The sequence below is a fragment of the Oncorhynchus tshawytscha genome, linkage group LG14 (assembly GCF_018296145.1).
Source record: "Oncorhynchus tshawytscha isolate Ot180627B linkage group LG14, Otsh_v2.0, whole genome shotgun sequence".
Classification (NCBI taxonomy): domain Eukaryota; kingdom Metazoa; phylum Chordata; class Actinopteri; order Salmoniformes; family Salmonidae; genus Oncorhynchus; species Oncorhynchus tshawytscha.
In genome coordinates, this window is record NC_056442.1 from 26,667,685 (window position 1) to 26,686,252 (window position 18,568).

General features: G+C 43.3%; 1 protein-coding gene across 2 annotated transcripts; it reads right to left on the bottom strand.

Annotated features, from left to right (window-relative positions):
* Positions 1-1,921: 1,921 nt before the first annotated feature.
* Positions 1,922-17,497, bottom strand: LOC112266883 (coiled-coil domain-containing protein 9). 2 transcript variants are annotated; one of them, XM_024444777.2, is made up of 16 exons: positions 17,400-17,497; positions 16,792-16,849; positions 16,343-16,447; positions 13,672-13,833; positions 12,050-12,469; positions 11,669-11,752; positions 11,382-11,549; positions 10,951-11,135; positions 10,017-10,081; positions 9,651-9,695; positions 8,883-9,003; positions 8,658-8,802; positions 7,985-8,528; positions 7,597-7,761; positions 6,870-6,986; positions 1,922-3,794 (listed from the first exon to the last, which is right to left on the bottom strand). In XM_024444777.2, the coding sequence occupies exons 2-16, from the start codon at positions 16,792-16,794 to the stop codon at positions 3,790-3,792; spliced, it is 2,334 nt and encodes a 777-aa protein (XP_024300545.1). In that variant the 5' UTR covers positions 16,795-16,849; positions 17,400-17,497; the 3' UTR covers positions 1,922-3,789. The 2 variants fall into 2 exon arrangements, with proteins under 2 accessions (XP_024300545.1, XP_024300546.1); XM_024444778.2 differs by lacking the exon at positions 9,651-9,695.
* Positions 17,498-18,568: the final 1,071 nt, after the last annotated feature.

Genomic DNA, 18,568 nt, shown 5'->3' on the forward strand with positions numbered 1-18,568 from the left:
AAAAATGTTAAAAAAAGAAGGTTTAAGCATCTTGGACAGAGGGGGTCAAACTGATTCTATACCATTTTACAGAGGCCAGTTCATGAAGGAAGGCTTGCTAATTAAAGTTTTCTAGCAAGCATCTATGACAAATCAGGACAGGTCGTTTCACTGAGCAGCCATTACGAACACAGGCTGCAAAACAGTGATCACTAAGGTCATTACAGAAAACACCAGACTGATACCTATCAGGATTATTTGTGAGGATAACATTGAGGAGAGTAGCCTTTTCTGGGTGTTTGGAGTCATACCTTGTGGGATTGGTAATAATCTGAGAAAGATTTAGGGAGTCCCATTGTTTTAGGACTTAGTCAAGTGGTTTAATAAGCATGTCCCTGTTTAGGTCAACTAGCAGGACAAATTCAGACTTAGTGTAAGGGGCCAGGATAGGGCTTAGGGCAGATAGGGTACAGGCCGGTGCTGGAGGACATTAGCACCCAGCAACAGTCAACAAAGTACTATTTGAAAGTTTAATGCTTAAAACCAGCAAATCAAATTGTTTGGGGACAGACTTGGTGGAGACAACCGAGCACTGAAGGTAATCCTTGGTAAATACCGCCACTCCCCCACCTTTGGAAGATCTGTCTAGCCAAAAAAAAGGTTATAACCAGAAAGGTTTACATCAGTATTCAAAACACTCTTCCTTAACCCCGTCTCAGTAATGACCAACATCTGGATTGGAGCTGTGAACCCACACTTTCAATTGATCCCATTTTAGGTAATAAGCTTCTAGTGTTAACTTGCAGAAAACCCAGGCTTTCACGAGAGCAGAAATCAGTGAAGCAGATATCGGAGCACAAGTCAGAATTGGGGCCTGAAACAGTAGATGGGCCAGGGTGTACATGCACATTTCCAGATATCATCAATAGTTATACAATCAAGGCACGGCAGAGGACAGGGAGAGCTCTGTGTAACCAATAAGAGTCAGAGTCCCGAGTGTGGGAACAAACAGTCTGTCCCACGGTTGGGTAAAGAAAGTTCGTAGTCATCAAAGCATGCAGGAGTCATGAGGCAAACAGCAAAATGCACAAGAAAATAAATAAATAACGACTTGGGGCTAGCCATCAAGTTCAGAGTCACTCGCCCCAACAACGTGTGTGATGGAGACGAGCAAAAGCTCGGGAGGGAGGAGTGTACCTGTACCAGACAGGGGGAGACAGGCCAGAGCAGACGGTGAACAGATCGCCAGGTGGAATCCAAGCAGCAGTGCAGCAGGCAACAGGAGTAGGTGTCACACCTACTTGGGAGAAACTTTTATTTCTGGAGGCAGATTTCTTGTAGAAAATGCCAGTGGATGGTCTTTGAACAGCAGGAGGTGTCTTCAAATACTCATGCCACTCGTTGGGCCCAAGGCTTCAACACCTTTCACTTCACACCTCAGTGCTAATTGAAGTTATATCTGGTCTGTCTAGCAAGCCTGGCAGCCTTAACTCAGCATTCAGTCTCCATAAATAAAAATATATCATTGTAATGTACTTTATTTTTTCTTCTTGGCTTTCAAAATAGCATCAGACCAAACACTACTCACTCAGTTCCAGGTTGGATGGTGTCCTCGGGTCTCTGCTGTTTATTTGCTAGAGCACCCTCCGTATAGCTTGGAAACAGGAAACCTTGGTAGCAGTAATCTATCCGGTTAATTTTGGCCAAAATTAGGTTGTATGTTTGGAGTTTTGATCTGGAGCGAAGGCCATGCTGTGGAGGGTAGCATCTGTGGAGGGTAGCATCTGTGGAGGGTAGCATACTGCATATGTCCCTGATGAAAATCTCATTACTCCAAATCTATCTGTTTGAATAAAAAACATGTTGAAAAATGTGAGCTCACATGCAGCTGTGTCTCGCTCTCTGCCTCCTCAAGACTATTGTGAATCACAAGAAACATAGAGACCTGACCACCATACATTTATTTGATATGAAAACTAAGAAGCAAAATAAACAGAACACATTTTATCTTGTACATTTGACAGTTGCGTATGAACCAATGAATTTCCTGCCAAATCACAATTTAATACTTAAAGAAAAAGCTATCAAATGTCATCTTCTGCTTGATTGATTAAAGTGTCAATATCTTGGGATAAAAACTAATTCATGGTAATCAACAGATAAAAAAAAGTATTGAATTTCAGATCATGCTAGTTTAGACAGGCCAGTTACACTCCACTCCAAAAACATACCCAAATAATGTCATTTTATATTCAAACGCAGATATTTTAGAAGTGCAGGAAAATGTGATGCTTGTAATACAATCACTAAGTCATCAGAAACGGAAAAGAATGAGGATATCCAAATGCAAATCACAAAGAACAAAAATAGATGCCTTTTTCCCACACAAAACATTGGAATGTTTAGTTGGAATTCAAAATACTAAACTACATATTGCATTTCCTTGAGTTCTTCATCCATTCAATTCATTTAAACTCTTAATTCCTTTTCAAGAAATACAATTAAAGCATAGTTTAATATCTGTGCTCGTGTTCATTATAGGTGAGCCAGATTGAGTTCATGACCAAGAGTAGGCAAAAAAAAAAAGCCAACGAGACTTAAAAATCTAAACTAAATCTTGGTCTGTTGAGGTACATGTTCTGATGCCCCTTGATTAAAACTAGAAAGGCCACTAGCAATCTATCGCAAATGAGAAACGAAAGGAAAGCTTTGGATGGTTATTAACAAACATTGTCAGGGTCACTTTATGCCTGTGCTTGGTTAAGTACAGTGTATCTCACTTAAAAATAAACTAATATCATTTTAACTATACTCCTCTTGGGGTCCCAAATCTAAACCAACTTTGTTACATGATTATTAGGAAACATAATGTACATTTTTCAATGCCATGGCTTAAATTTGTTCACATGATTTGTTTCATGACAAAATACAACTAAAATGTATTCAGTTAAGGATAAAGGGGACCAAACCCTAACCATACAAACTCCACAAAGAGAGGGTTTGTGTCACAAATGGCACCCTATTGCCTCCATAGTGCACTACTATTGACCATGGCTCATAGGACTCAAAGGTAGGGCACTATATAGAAATAGAGTGATATGTGGGACACAAACATAATGTCCAATAACATTCAAACATGAATTCAGGCAGACAGGTGAGGACAGTTTTGGGTTGGGGGGTCTTGGGAATCTTTAAAGTAAGGGCTATTAAAACAAGTGTGGATAAACTGTAGTCAATAAGCTGTCTATATTGAGGGAGGAGAATGCTCTTTCAACTGTTAGCATTCCAAATATGTTATTTTCTGCCATGTTGAAGAGGCATAACAGTCTCTTAAACCGTTCAAAAGAGGTGGAGTTTAAAAAACAAAAATGCTACGGTTGAACAATTGAGGTGAGAATTTCATATTTGTGAGTCTTCGCTAAATGTAATAATTTGATTTGTTAAATCATACACATATATCAAAAGGTAAAAACAAGTTGGGGCTTTGTTGACTTGACATCACAGTAACATCCTAATTGGCTGCTATAAAACCTAAGCCATTTACCATAGTGGCTCAGATGAATGGCAGTATCACTATTCTATGCAACTTGCAGCTCAGAGTCAAACAGTACAGAACATATGTGGTCTGATTATTGAGGAGATGTTTGGAGGCCAGGTGCCTGGCCACGTCCCTCCAGGATGTCTGTGATGGCTGCTCCAGTCATGGTGTGCGAGGCCCGGTTTCCTTTCTTCTTGTCATTATTTTCTCCCCTCATCCTACCATCATCTGTGAACCACTAGCACTGAAAAGTCAGTTTCCCAGAGCAGCTCTCAGCCTGTCGATAGAGAACAGAGGGAGTGTGGGGGTCACTGGCTGCAAGCTGGCTTAATCTGCTGTCTGCAACACTGCTAATGCAGCACAACATGCATGGGACAGCATGGTATGGCAGGGCATGGTCCTGGTCTGGTCTGGTATTAGCTCTCAGCAGACAAATAAGTACCAATAATTGTCCAAAAATGTATGCAAAACTCATTCATGATATTATAGTACTATGATATATTTAATATGCATAGATTAACGTAACCCAAGCTACTCACCATTGATAATATGTGTCCAACAACCAAACAGGCCTTTTCTGCAATGCTCATTTGATCGGGTAACAGTCCCTCTCATGGACCATTATTAGTCTCCCTCAAAAACATCAAAAGAACTCGAAGAGAGGCGGTTTTAATCAATCAGGCTCAGAGTTCAAAAGGGTCTCCATTACATCCATACCATCATGTCGGTCAGACTGCGGCTAATCTCCTCATAAAAGCCTTTCAATGCTAATTGTGCCTCTTCTTCCTGTACTTCACCGATCTCCACCCTCATTAGACTAATCGGATTTGGCGCAGTGAGCGTCTTCATTCAGCCAAAGCATAGACACCCAGGTTTAGTCCAAAATGGCACCCTATTCCATTTGACCAGAGCCCTATAAAAGTAGTGCATTATCAATGGAATGGGGTGCTGTTTGGGATGCATGCCCAGCCATTAGCTGTGGTGATTACCACCAGAGAAACACTTAAAAGGCTGTAAGGAGAAACCTAACAATGATGACAAGGACCAGACAACAAGGAATCATTTATCTACTCAGAAGAGCCTTTTACAGACTATGGGAGTTTTCACTACATTAGCTTCAATAAGAAAAACAGTCATAACGGTATCATGTTGTGATACAGAAGTACTGCTGTCAATCACCTCATATGTGAAGTCATGGCGCCTGATGGGTGCAATAATCTACAAAAACCAAAATGAAGGGGAAAAAACAATCCATGTTGAAGCTATCGGTCTACAACAGAACACTCATAAGGGTTGAGGGACGGATTCTACATTCTAGTACTCACAACTAAACATCTACAAAAATCTATTCATAGAATCCCACCTTCAAAATGACAATTTTGGGGGGGCATTTAAGCTGCGTTGTCAAAGTGCATTGTAGCTCCACAGGGAAATGCTACATTTATTTGTTCTGTGTATCACTAAATATACAATCTGGGCTGTTACAGATAAACTCTACTGATGTATTAAAGAGCATAAAAACTTGAGTTATTAATAATAAATGATCCACTTCTAAAAAGGCATGTCAGTGCTAATTCTTAGCACTCTGCCCTCAGAGACAAAGGGAGCGCAATGAATGCACATTATCCTACACATCGTTAAAAAATGATTTATAGAGTGCATTTTATACTGTGCTAATGGGCCACATTTTATAATGTAACTATTAACTTTTTAAATTTTTTTAACTAAGCTTATGAGAAAGCAATAAATGGTTTCTGAAAATATTAAAGCTAGAATCCTTAATTGAAACAATAACTAAGTGGTCACACCGCTTCTGTTTAGGTATCACGCTAAGGGATGGGGCCTGGAGAAATGTAACCGCTCTCAAATTCATAGACAGAGCTATGGATGCAGACACTGACCATCCATGATATCGAGATGATCGTTTTAACCATCTTTTGAGGCTATAGTGTTTGTTTACAAACACTGGAGTAAAACAAGCTTATATATATTGTTTTGTGTGTGTACTTTTTACACAATTTGTCTCCCCAATTTCGTGATATCCAAATTGGTAGTTTACAGCCTTGTCCCATCGCTGCTCCCGTACAGGCTCGGGAGAGGTGAAGGTCGAGAATGTGTGCCTAATGAGGCAGCTCTAAGTTACACTCTTCAAGAATCCAATGGGTATACGTCATTAACTTATACGTCCAACACTGGATGTGGCAACTAAGTATTCTAGCTTTAAGTGAGAAACACAGGAATCGTTGTGTTTGTCATTGAAGAGCTTTAAAGAGACGCGGTATTCAACCTTCCTAGGGATGTCAAAGTGGAGACTCTGGGAAAGGCTAAGTTATGCATTTTGATGACATTAGACAAAATACATAACAAACAGGGCAAAAAAAAAACATTTTTCAAACACACATATGATTGGTGGTTTCAATTGAGTAATTTATTTTACCTTTATTTAACTAGGCAAGTCAGTTAAGAACAATTTCTTATTTTCAATGACGGCCTAGGAACAGTGGGTTAACTGCCTGTTCAGGGCCAGAACGACAGATTTGTACCTTGTCAGCTCGGGGGTTGGACATGCAACCTTCCGGTTACTAGTCCAACGCTCTAACCACTAGGCTACCCTGCACTATTTAAACATGTTCTGTTACCATCCAATGAGTGTCTGGTTCTGGTTAGCATCATTTGCATCATTCCATTTCAGGCGTAGTGAAGTCTTTGCCAAACAGACGTCAATTTAAGAAGCAGACATGACAAGGAAAAATTAAAGGAAGAGCAAATTTGATTTCTCATCCTTCTCAAGCCACTCTTCATCCCATATGACAGTCATGAGATTAACATGAAAAACAGAAAATATATATGATTCTGCTCATTCGAGGTTGGGGACAGGGTGGGCAGCATGCGTAGTAAATGCATTAACCCACAAAACAAGGAAATGAGAAGGAGAACCAAAAGGAAAAGTGTTCAAGGGGTAAAACGACAGGGGTTCACACAGTGAGGTGTGGTAGCCATAGTGAAGGTGACGGAGGTTAGTACATTCATTTCCCCAGGAGGAAACAGCAAGGCGGAGGAGTTTCACAGAGGATTTGGAGAAAAGAGAGGGCTTCAATTGGCCAAAGAATGCCAAGTGATGCAGTGAGTGACAGTAGACGTTGGTTGTGGGGTCATGCCAGTCAGCCAACTTCCGACAGACAGATGGAGAGGACAGAGAGAGGTGAGTGGCGAACGAAGACAAATAAATAAGAGGGAAAGATAGAAGGAAAGAGGGAGGTACGTTGGTTTGTGTTTTGTGGTTAGTGCTCGGCGGGAGTCAGAGACTTCTTACAGAAAGCCACCGTCTCAAAGTCAGTGATATGAACCGCACCTGAAGATGACTGTTCCGAGGTGTCTGGGGCCATCTCTGGGGCAGTGGCCAGCTCAGACAGGCTCTGGTCAATCACCAGGACAGGGGCAAGAGTGGCGGCAGGGGTCTCCTCCTCATCTGGTTCAGATGGTACAGGGAAAGAAGAACGAGTCAGACACATCATTTGATTTTTACCACAGCCTTCAAGTTGTTATAAATATAAAACGTGACCATAAGCAACAATGCTGCTTTGCCTGCATTTATATTCTGTGTGTAATTCAGCCCTATGGGATCTTTTAGTCACCATATTAACAATAAAGGCAGAGTGCAGTCGAAAACATGATATTCATGTGTTTTATATATATATTTCTGGAGGCTGGAATAATACTGTGAAATAGTGAAAATTATGATAATGCCCTTTTAGTGTAAGAGCTGTTTGAAAAGGCCACCTAAAATTTCTGCCTGTTTAGGTGGGATGGAGTTCTGGCCTGCCTGGTGACATCAAGCCAATTAGTTAATAGACCAATAAGAAAGAATGTTCTAAACCTTTCTACGAATAACAGCTAGTTTTCAGTCTTCCCCTCCCCACTAGCAAAATTCTTGCTTGAGAAATTCTTCTTTGCTAAGAAGCTCTTTTTGTTTATTTTTTTACCATTTTAATTGAAAACAATTGGTAAGGTACTTCATTGTTACCCAGAAATGATTTGATATTGAGATAAAAACAGCTGCTTTGCAGTGTGATAATTACCCTCTGTGGGGGTAGCAGAGGTCTCCTGGGCTGGTGGAGTGGTGGTGCTCTCCTCTTTCTCTGGGAGGTCAGTGGGGGTAGAGACAAGTTCTAATGATGATGATGATGATACAGGAGTTATTTCCTGGATCAGAGTCTCCTCCGGTGGAGCAGCAGTGACCACAACTGTGAGTTATAGAGAACGATAAGGGGAGGGTATGAGTGTGGATGAAAAAAAAACAGAACAGACAACTGATAGAATGCTGAGCATCAAAACACACATATTCTTCTGATCAACTTTGCAGGTTTATCCTGAATTAAAAGGGTAGCACATTCAACAGCATGCCAAATGTATGTTATGCTCTTGCAATATAATACAACCGTCAAACCAGTATATAAATATCTGTACCTGTCCGTGTGTCCCTCTCCTTCTCTGGCTCTGCTGGCTTGCTGGGACTGGGGGTTGGGCTGGGGCTGGAGTTGCAGTTGTCTTCTTGGACCTTAACCTGGGCAGGGCTTCCCTCAGTGCTAGGCGGTTTCAGGTGGTTCTCCCCCATACTGCTCCGGGGGGACTGCATCTCCATCTCCTCCCCCCAGTCTGTGACTGGCTGGTGGCCGTCCAGGGGAGAGAAGGGGCTGAGGGGCTTGGGGCCAGCGGGGGAGTCCTGAGCCTCCTGTTGGGAGGGGATGTAGACCTTGGGCCTCGGGGTGCGCTGCTCTTTAGGACTGGCTGCGGAGGGGGGAGTGGAGGGAGGAGGTGAGGTGGCGGCGGGCTTCCCTGCTGTGGTTTCTGAGCGAGGTGCCTTCGTCGGGGACTGTCCGTCTTTCCCTTCCTCATCCCCCTCATCGTCTCCCTCCGAGTCATCAACCCCGTCCATATCATCGTCCTCTTCGTCGCTGGCATCCTCCCACTCATCCTCATCCTCCTCTGCGTCACCACTCTTCTCCTCCATCTAAGATGGAAAGAAACAGAAAAGTCACCTCTTAATGTGGATCATGGAAAGAGATCATGTTCAAAAACAACACAGGCATACATGTGCTAAAACACAGACCCCAGTGTGGGGTGGTGGGAGACGACATACCTTTTGTGATGAGGGAGCTTTGGGCTTCGCTTCCTCCTTCCGAGTCTTCTCCTCCTTCTTGGGTTTGTCTTCCTTCTCTTTCTCCCCATCCTCCTCCTTCTCCCCGTCCTCCTCCTTCTCCGCCTCCCAGCGGTTATCGTGCATGCTGTCAAAGAGATCCAGTCAGTGGAATGGAGAGGAACCAAAACAACAGATGCAGTCAGAGCCTTAGAAGACAAGCTATACCTGTAGCTCTGTCTCTGTCCTCGTCCCCTCCCCCGCTCTCCACGGCCCCCCTCCCTGGGTCCTCTACCCTGCCCCAGGAAGTCTCCGAACGTGGGCACCTTGGGAGGCGCCTTCACCTCGTCTGCGGGAAGTAAAGGATGAGGGAGGAAGAGAGTTCAGTTTAGAGGGTTTGGGGTGGAAGACTAGGTTTCAAGACCTTGAAAACAAATGAATGGCAGCCCCAGTACTGACACAGCAGTGCTGCTCTGAAATGGCACCCTATTCCCTTTATAGTGAACTACTTTTGACCAGGACCCTAGTTAAAAGTAGTGCACTAATAAGGGAATAGGGTGACATTTGGGGGACACACATTTGCTGTTGGGTTTCGAGGAAGGGATGGAGAAATACTGCAACACATAGCAGCTCAGAGACGCCACAGAGCGACAACTGTGAGACAAACGCACACGGACACACAGCCAAAGCAAGTGCATTCAATGAGGGAGGCTAGTTCCATCCTCGGGAGAGCATCTGAGGGGCAATGCATATATTCAGACTACAGACACACTAGTATTCCAGGCTAGGTTGTGCTTGATCAACCCGTGGCGGCATTCCATGGTTGACTAGAAGTCAGGCGTGATGTCTAGAATAGGGCTCAGTCCCAAATAGCACCTCTATTAACTATTTAGTTCACGACTTGGGAATCGGATGCCGTTCGGGACACAACCTAACACACACGCGGGGGGGGGGACACGGAACACACACCAACTCAGTCCCATGCCATTGGCTAACCTGAGGCCCTGCCGTGAGGCTGCGTGCGGGAGCCACGCCCCCTGGCTGTGGGGAGGACACACAGAGTGACATCACTCACATCACTACACACAGGGCCACCACAACAACACTATCTACCAAATACACAGATAATACACTATGTTAATGGGTCCTGGATAAAAGTGTTCTTCAAATGAGAGTGTTGCTCCGACAAAGCAGTGTTGATTGTGTGCGTGCACTTATCCGTGAATGGGTGAATGTGTTTGTTTGGGATAGAGAGGGAGAAAGGGTTGAGTAAAGTCCGCCGTCCTTGTCCGTCAGTGATTGTGGAACAGTGGGAACTAACAACGCCTTGTCATCGGAGTCTGGGGGCGGGGTGTGACTTGCCTCTCCTTCTGCCTCCCTGGTCTGTCAGCATGGCCTCTGCAGCCACAGCTGGGTCCTCCTTAAACCTGTGAAAGCGCCGCAGGGTCAGACCTTCTCACCCTGTCACACTGCATCACCACTGGACCTGTCAATCCCTACCTACCACACCTATCGCACCTTCACAAGAAACAGAGACATGCCTAAAGGACTATCAGACTTGTGAACATATTCCCTAGCTGGGTATTGCCGCTTTCCATGTTATCTGTCTGTAGCTTGTGAGGTGTGGAAACACTGTTTCCGTTATGCATTTTGTTTTCTGGCTTTTTGTGCTATTGCGCTGTCTGTCTGATACGTGTAGTTTGTCCTATGCTGCTCTGCATGTGCTCGCTGTTCATGGTTTATCTGTATTCTTAATAAACTGCCCAGGGACTTGCGGTTGAAAATTAGCCGGCTGGCTAAAACTAGCACTTTTACTGAAACGTTGATGAATGTGCACTGTCTCTGTAAAAATATAAAAAACTCAAACGCAACCCCTTCTCACGGCCAAGCCCCTGACCAGCCTCCCTCCTGTATGGACCTCCTAATCTCACATGACCTCATGGCTCTCATGGCTAAAGAAAGACCTAAAGAGAGGATGTATTGAATGTGAGATGTTTATCCACTATTATTTAGATATGTCCTATTCCAGTCATCTTGCTCCTGTGATTCTCCCTTTCTGGGCTGCATCTCAGGATGTACAGTAAATTGAAAACAACATCTAAAACATCAAGTGTGGCATCCGGTAATAATGAGATATTTAGGAGCGGTGTTGTCATTCTTGGGCTTCAGTAGGCACTGTCTGGTTTGGTTCACTGAATGCCTGCTGTTGTGGTGTTTTTGTGAATAAAGCCCTGGCTGTCTCCGTGATCAGAGCGTGTCAGTGGTGTTCGCGGTTCTCCTCCAGTCAGTCACTCACAAGCCGTCAGTCTTCTGGGCATCCCATTCCCGTCTCCACTGGCCCGTGGCGTTCCTGTGCCTGGCCAGACGCTCCTCGTCAATCTCCTCACGCTCTTTCTTCCAGCGGAGGTACTCGGCACGCTCCCGGCCCGTCATAGACATGGTCATATCCATGGAGCCCTTAGGGCCTCCTGGTCTCCGACTCTGTTGGAGAGAGAGAGAGAGAGAGAGAGAGAGAGCAAGAGAGAGAGAGAGAAAGAGAGAGAGAGAGAGAGAGAGAGAAAGAGAGAGAGGAAGTGTAAAGTAGCAGGATGTAAGAGAGAAGGGAACGGATAAATCAAACTTTGTTCTAATTTTGAATAAAGGAATCGTTTCAACAAAATGAAGAAGACAAACCACACAGAACATTTGACAGATCATGTCTTCTACAAAACAGAACAGAGCACTCACTGTCCACTCCTTCTCCAGCTCAGATCCCGTCTTCACATTGTCAAAATCTACTCCACCCCAGTTTCGGACATGTCGGCGGCTGCCCTCCTTGCGGTCCATGTCCGGGACTGGGCCGGAGCGCCGCGGGTCATCCAGGAAGTTACGGATGGGCTTGTCTCCCTCGGCAGGCTGCAGAAGGATTCCAAAGACAGCACCCTTACCCTATCTATTTCAGGTCTTCAACGCTAAACTGTCATCAAATAATCTGATAGTAATCCAATTTTTACAAAATGGCTTCTGGTACAAACCCTTTGTCCTCTTTCATACTCTGCAATCTTCTCCATCTCCTCGTTCATCTTCTCAATGTTCTGCCTCCTTTTTTCCTCCCACTCCTACAGAGAGGCACAATATTTTAGAAAGAATAAAGAGAATAGAGGAGTATGCCATCCCAATTCGCTAAATTTCACACCCATATATTCTAAATCTTGTTCAGTCTTTTTCTTCAATTACTATAGTATGTACTCATCTTTCCATTACTCATGTCATTGCAAAGTAACCAACATCATCATCACCAAGATACACAGTCCAACCATCATTATGGAGACTATACCCATGGTAAACCTCAACCTGGCACATCTATAGCAACATTGCCTCGCTAGTTATTAGCTGATATGATTTTGCTCACAGACCTTAGACTTCCTGTCACCACCCTGTGGTCCTCCTCCTTCTTCTCTTTCTCGTCCTCCTCGGCCTCCTCTTCCTCTCCGTCCTCCGCGTGGAGCACGTTCACTGCGGCCGGGCCCCTCTCCTGGCCCCTCCATGACTGGACCCCTGTCCTCTCGTGGAGGACCCCTGTCCTCTCGTGGAGGACCCCTGTCCTCTCTGGGTGGTCTGTCATGGGCCTGGCGTGGGTCTGCTAGGGGTCTGTCAGGGCGTTGCTCTCTCCTCTCCTGCCGTGGTCCTCCCCCTCTCTGTCCACCCCTGCTGACCCGCCCGGACCCGGCCCTCAGCGGAGGGCTTTCACCTTGGACTCTGGGGCCGTCTCCCTCTTCAGAGTCCCGCCTGCCTCGGGGTGGCCCTTGTTTCCAGTCATTGATCACCCGTTTCTCCTGCAGGGAGAACACATGTTTTGATTAGACCCGCTTGACCCACTAAAAGACCGGAATAACCCTTGCATACATACAGTGTTATATTGTCACTCCAAATGTCTCTGAAAACAAAGGTCAACGATATAATATAAAGTGTAAGAAGACTTAGGTGTCCGAACTTTTAACTCTAAAACGAATCCATATCATAACCCATTTATGTCAATACTACAGCACCCTCAACAAGTCCCTTCTTGTCTGAATGAGTGACCTTTAGTGTGAAGAGTGGGGTGGATCACAGCTGATTAAAATGCACTCCAGCCTGTCTCTCCAGTCCACAGGAGGCTGATTAAAAAACATACTGTCTGACAGGAGGTAGTATGTACTAGAATTACATTCAAAAGCAGCAATGGCTTGAGAGCATCCCCTTCAGGTAGAAATACAGGGTGCTACCCAAACGGCACCCTATTCCCCCATAGGCTCTAGTCAAAAGTAGTGCATTATGTAGCAAATGGGCTGCCATTTGGGACAACCATAGCAAGGGATTTGCATTCACCTCTACCTATGTAGAACAGAATTATATAACTTACCCATCTGAATATACAGTAGATGTATAATCATCAAGCTGAAGCAGGGGTATAAAAGTTGGAACCAGACACAATTTCCATGAGTGGTTTCAAAACATCTCTCTGTTCATGGTGTACGTCATCACTTTCCTGTCTGTGTCAGGTGTACCACTCAGCTAGCATCATTTCACCCAGCTGCTTTAAGATACATGTCCCTCTCAAGTCCACCTCATTTCAACATCCTTCATTGGGTATCACTAATCTCATCCAGCTGCCACAGCAGGGGAATATGAATAGTTTGACTGACAGGAAATTGGATGTGAGCGGGCAAATAGATGGGCACCTGTTAAAGTCTATGAGACTTGTTCTGGTAGAGGCCATCTTTCAGAGCTCAGAGGGTTCTCTCCAAGCAAAGTGTTTGAGAGTGCACATTGTCATGTTTTTGGTCTTCTTAAATCATGTTTATTCAGTTGGCACAAACTGAATAAATAGTTTTTAAATAGAAAATGTGTGTTCTTATTGGACATGTTCAGGTAGTAACTAGTCCATATCTCATTTTTGTGCCTAATGAACATTATTTATTTGGGCATTCGTTAGCTTGGTCTGATATAGCCTGGTACTACAGTATGTGCTGAGACAGAGCCCTCATTCTGGCCTCACCCCTGCAGGTTTGGAGAGGTCTACGGTGACAGTGAAGCTCTCTTTCTCTGTCCTCCATCTGTCTCCCTCTGGCGGGCCATCGTGAGGGCGGCCCTTCCTGGGTGGGTGCGTCTTCACGGCAATCCCCTCTTGCTCCGCCTTCTTTTTGTCCTCTTCTATTTCCTGCAGAAAGATAACAAAACAAAGGTTGGCTGATGATAGACTCACAAAGGCGCATCAGTGTCTCTCCCTAACCTGATAAATAAAGCATGAATACAGGGAGATTCAACAGAAAAGTATAATAACCATAATATGAATATCCTGACAGTCAGAAAGCTATTTTGCGATGTGGCCGTGCAATTTACAGTACTAGTCAAAAGTTTGGACACAGCTACTCATTCAAGGGTTTCTCTTTATTTTGACTATTTTCTACATTGCAGAATAATAGTGAATGTCAAAAGCTATGAAATAACACATATGGAATCATAAAGTAACCAAAAAAACTAGAGTCAAAATATATTTTATATTATTCAAAGTAGCCACCCTTTGCCAGTGGTGGATAAAAGTACTCAATGTCATACTTGAGCAAAGGTATAGATACTTAAATAGAAAGTACAAGTGAAAGTCAGCCAGTAAAATACTACTTGAGTAAAAGTCTAAAAGCATTTGGTTTTAAATATACTTAAGTATCAAAAGTAAGTCATTTAAAATTCCTTATATTAACCAAAGCAGACAGCACCATTTTCTTGTTTTTAAAATGTACGGACTGCCGGACTCCAACACTGAGACAATATTTACAAAAGATGCATTTATGTTTAGTGTGTCGCCAGGCCAGAGGCACGAGGGGATGACCACATTATCTCTTGATAAGTGCGTCAATATAATTATTTTCCTGTCCTGCTAAGCATTCAAAATGTAATGAGTACTTTGGTTGTCAGGGGAAATGTATAGAGTAAAAAGTATAATATTGTCTTTAGGAATGTAGTGAAGTAAAAGTTGTCAAAAATATAAATAGTAAAGTAAAGTACGGATACCCCAAAAAACTACTTAAGTAGTACTTTAAAGTATTTTTACACCACTGCCCTTTGCCTTGATGACAGCTTTGCACACTCTTGGCATTCTCTCAGTTTCACCTGGAATGCTATTCCAACTGTCTTGAAGGAGTTCCCACATATGCTGAGCACTTGTTGGCTGCTTTTCCTTCACTCTGTGGTCCAACTCATTCTAAACCATCTCAATTGGGTTGAGGTCAGGTGATTGTGGAGGCCAGGTCATCTGATGCAGCAGTCCATCACCTTCCTTCTTGGTCAAATAGCCCTTACACAGCCTGGAAGTGTGTTGGGTCATTGTCCTGTTGAAAAACAAATGATACTCCCACTAAGCGCAAACCAGATGGGATAGCGTATCACTGCAGAATGCTGTGGTAGCCATGCTGATTAAGTGTTCCTTGAATTCTAAATAAATCACAGACCGTGTCACCAGCAAAGCACCCCTACACCATCACACATCCTCCTCCATGTTTCATGGTGGGAACCACACATGCGGAGATCAAGCGTTCACCTACTCTGCGTCTCACAAAGACACAGCGGTTGGAACCAAAAATCTCAAATTAGGACTCATCAGAACAAAGGACAGATTTCCACCTATCTAATGTCCATTGCTCGTGTTTCTTGGCCAGAGGCATGTCTCTTCTTATTATTGCTGTCCTTTAGTAGTGGTTTCTTTGCAGCAATTCTATCTCGGAGGCCTGATTCACAGTCTCCTGAACAGTTGATGTTGAGATGTGTCTGTTACTTGAACTCGGTGAAGCATTTATTTGGGCCGCAATTTCTGAGGCTGGTAACTCTAATGAACTTATCCTCTACAGCAGAGGTAACTCTGGGTCTTTCTTTCCTGTGGCGGTCCTCATGAGAGCCAGTTTCATCATAGCGCTTGATGGTTTTTGCGACTGGACTTGAAGAAACTTTCAAAGTTCTTGAAATTTTCCAGATTGACTGACCTTCATGTCTTAAAGTAATGATGGATGTCGTTTCTCTTTGCTTATTTGAGCTGTTCTTGTCAAAATATGGACTTTGTCTTTTACCAAACAGGGCTATTTTCTGTATACCGTTCCTACTTTGTCACAACACAACTGATTGGCTCAATCGCATTAAGAAGGAAAGAAATTCCACAAATAAACTTTTAACAAGCACAACTGTTAATTGAAATACATTCCAGGTGACTATCTCATGAAGCTGGTTGAGAGAATGCCAAGAGTGTGCAAAGCTGTCATCAAGGCAAAGTGTGGCTACTTTGAAGAATTGTTTATGTTTAACACTTTTGGTTACTACATGATTCCATGTGTGTTGCTTCATAGTTTTAATGACTTCACTATTATTCTACAATGTAGAAAATAGTAAAACATTTAAATTAAATAAAAACCTTGAATGAGTAGGTGTCCAAGCTTTTGACTGGTACTGTAGCTGTTTGATATAAGCTAATAATATAATACAATAGGGTATATTATTTAGCATATTTAGCAGACACTAATCTGAAGCAAGTTATAGTGTGTACATACATTTTCGAATGGGTGGCCACAATGGGAATCGTACCCACAATCCTGACATTGCAAGTGCTATGTTCTACCAACTGTACCACACAGATAATGCTGCTGCAACAACAGGGCTATATCTCTGATCCTGTGGGAGCTCACCTGGTACCTCCGGACCAGAGCTTCATTCTTCTTGCGCAGAGCCTCGATCCGTCTGTCAAGCTCTGCATCCTTCTCCTCCTTTGTCTTGAGATCCACCACTGTAGACTGAGAAATTGAAGGTGTATATACATTTAGAATAAGATTCTACAACATGTTGGTCAAAACAAGCACTGTGATTGGTGCTGATCTACGGTACTCGGCCACAGCCGTGCTAAAACAGTTGTTTCCCACTGTACAATTACTTTAGTATTGCATGTCATAGTTAACCAACTGATACTAGTATCAGCACATTTGATTCCCATTATGGTTTGCATTATCACATATTCTCAGAGAAGCTATTATGTATGATTATGCAATGTTTGAATTAAGACTAAAATAATATATCAGCCTAAACTAGTCAATCTGCAAAATTACAACACATAATATATAATTGCATTTCAGAAGCTCACCATGGCCTCTAGCCCGTCCTGATGCGCAGGTGGTGGGCTGAAATCCTGCCTCTTCCAGCTGATGTGGGTTTAAAAAAGGTCTGTGAGAAATGCAGTCTGGAGGGTTGTTTACACAATAACCACTGCGGTGCATAGAAGGGGGGTGCAAATGTGAAACAACCGTGTGTACAGCATGAACGGAGTACCAGAATGGAATTGGCCACTTAAAGACTATTGGTAGTCAATAATTACATAAAGCGAAGGTGTTGTAGCCTACGTGAATCCATAAATCCTTCATGAGTCCAAGCTGCGTTCTGTGAGAAAGCCTTCTTAAGCGTATTAGTGAGTGCACATAACCTAGAAAGGAGCTTAAAATGATACGCAAACCACATGTTATAGCAAATACCTTACACATTAGCCTCTCTTTCAAAATTAAACAAGTAAGTAACCTTGGTTTTAATAGTTTTATTTAGACACATGTGTGGTATGCACACCACACCGGGCCATGTCTACGCTATTAATATGGAGTTGAAGCCCCCTGTTGAAGTAACTGCATTAAAAATATGCAGCATTGTTTATGAGGTTGGCTTAAAGATACAAAGTATCACAATACAGTCGAACTAGATTACCTTTATCAAAGCGAGTTGTGTTTACCGACAGTGTGATCAATACAATGTATCAGATCCAGCTCCACGACTATGTATCCCAATACTAATTTCCTGTAATGTCAATTCAACTTCCTGCCAAATTTGGAACCTTCACAGTTTTTAAAGAGACAGTAAGCATAGCGTGCTATTTCAAACCTGCCTCCACAATGTGGGCTATGTTAACAGATAAATAGCCTATATATCTAGGAAATGAATGAACGGATAGCAGTTTATGTTTGGTAAGGATTCACATGAGTGAAAATGCATATAATTTGCCTACATCTGCCAAATCCACAAGGGGGCGACAATGTCTACATGTCTGCATCAATAATCCTGCGTTGTCTAGTCTGGTAGTCAACATCTATCAGTTATTGTGGTTATTATAAGGGTTCGGTTATTAGAATCTGTGGCTTTATAATTAAGATACTTAACTGGATCAGGGATAGGGCAATATAACACCCCCTTCACATTTCAATGCATTCAAATAGATCCTATGAACATATGAGATCTTCTGGCCACATGTTACCAAATATTAACATATATAACATTTTAAAATAACAATAATGTGTAGGTCTATAACAACGGAAACAATTTGGACAATTAAAAAAATTGGTTCTTCCTTATACAGTTTAAAAATAGGTGCGTGTGTCACTATCTCCTGAATAGGCAGCCAGACAAATGGAAAACGGATGATGTTAAAACTGAGTGACACAAGCACTTCATTGAGTTACTGACATCCTCTCAACGGCTTCCATGCCACGCACAGTTCCAACCAATCGCTCATTCCCCGCCACTGCTGCCCCTACGCTGTTTCCGGGCAGAAGAGATTTATCAAAGGAAAACAATCCGTGACAGATATGGTATCGCTCTCTCACACGCACTCTCTGTTGTAGGGACGCATAATTCGAGATTACCAATCATCACGTGGTGCATTCAGCAGATTCTTTATGAAGTCTTTTCCAGGGGTGTCATGCACCCCTTAAATCTGAGGGGGCACAAAGTATGTGAGGATGCCTGGAGGCTGGTCTGGAAAGGTACTATGCCCATACATTTTTCAAACACCTGAAGCAAAATCTGAGGGGGCACAAAGTACAGGAAGATGGCTGGTGGCTGGTCGGGAGGGGTGCTATGCCCAGTCCATAAATTGGAGA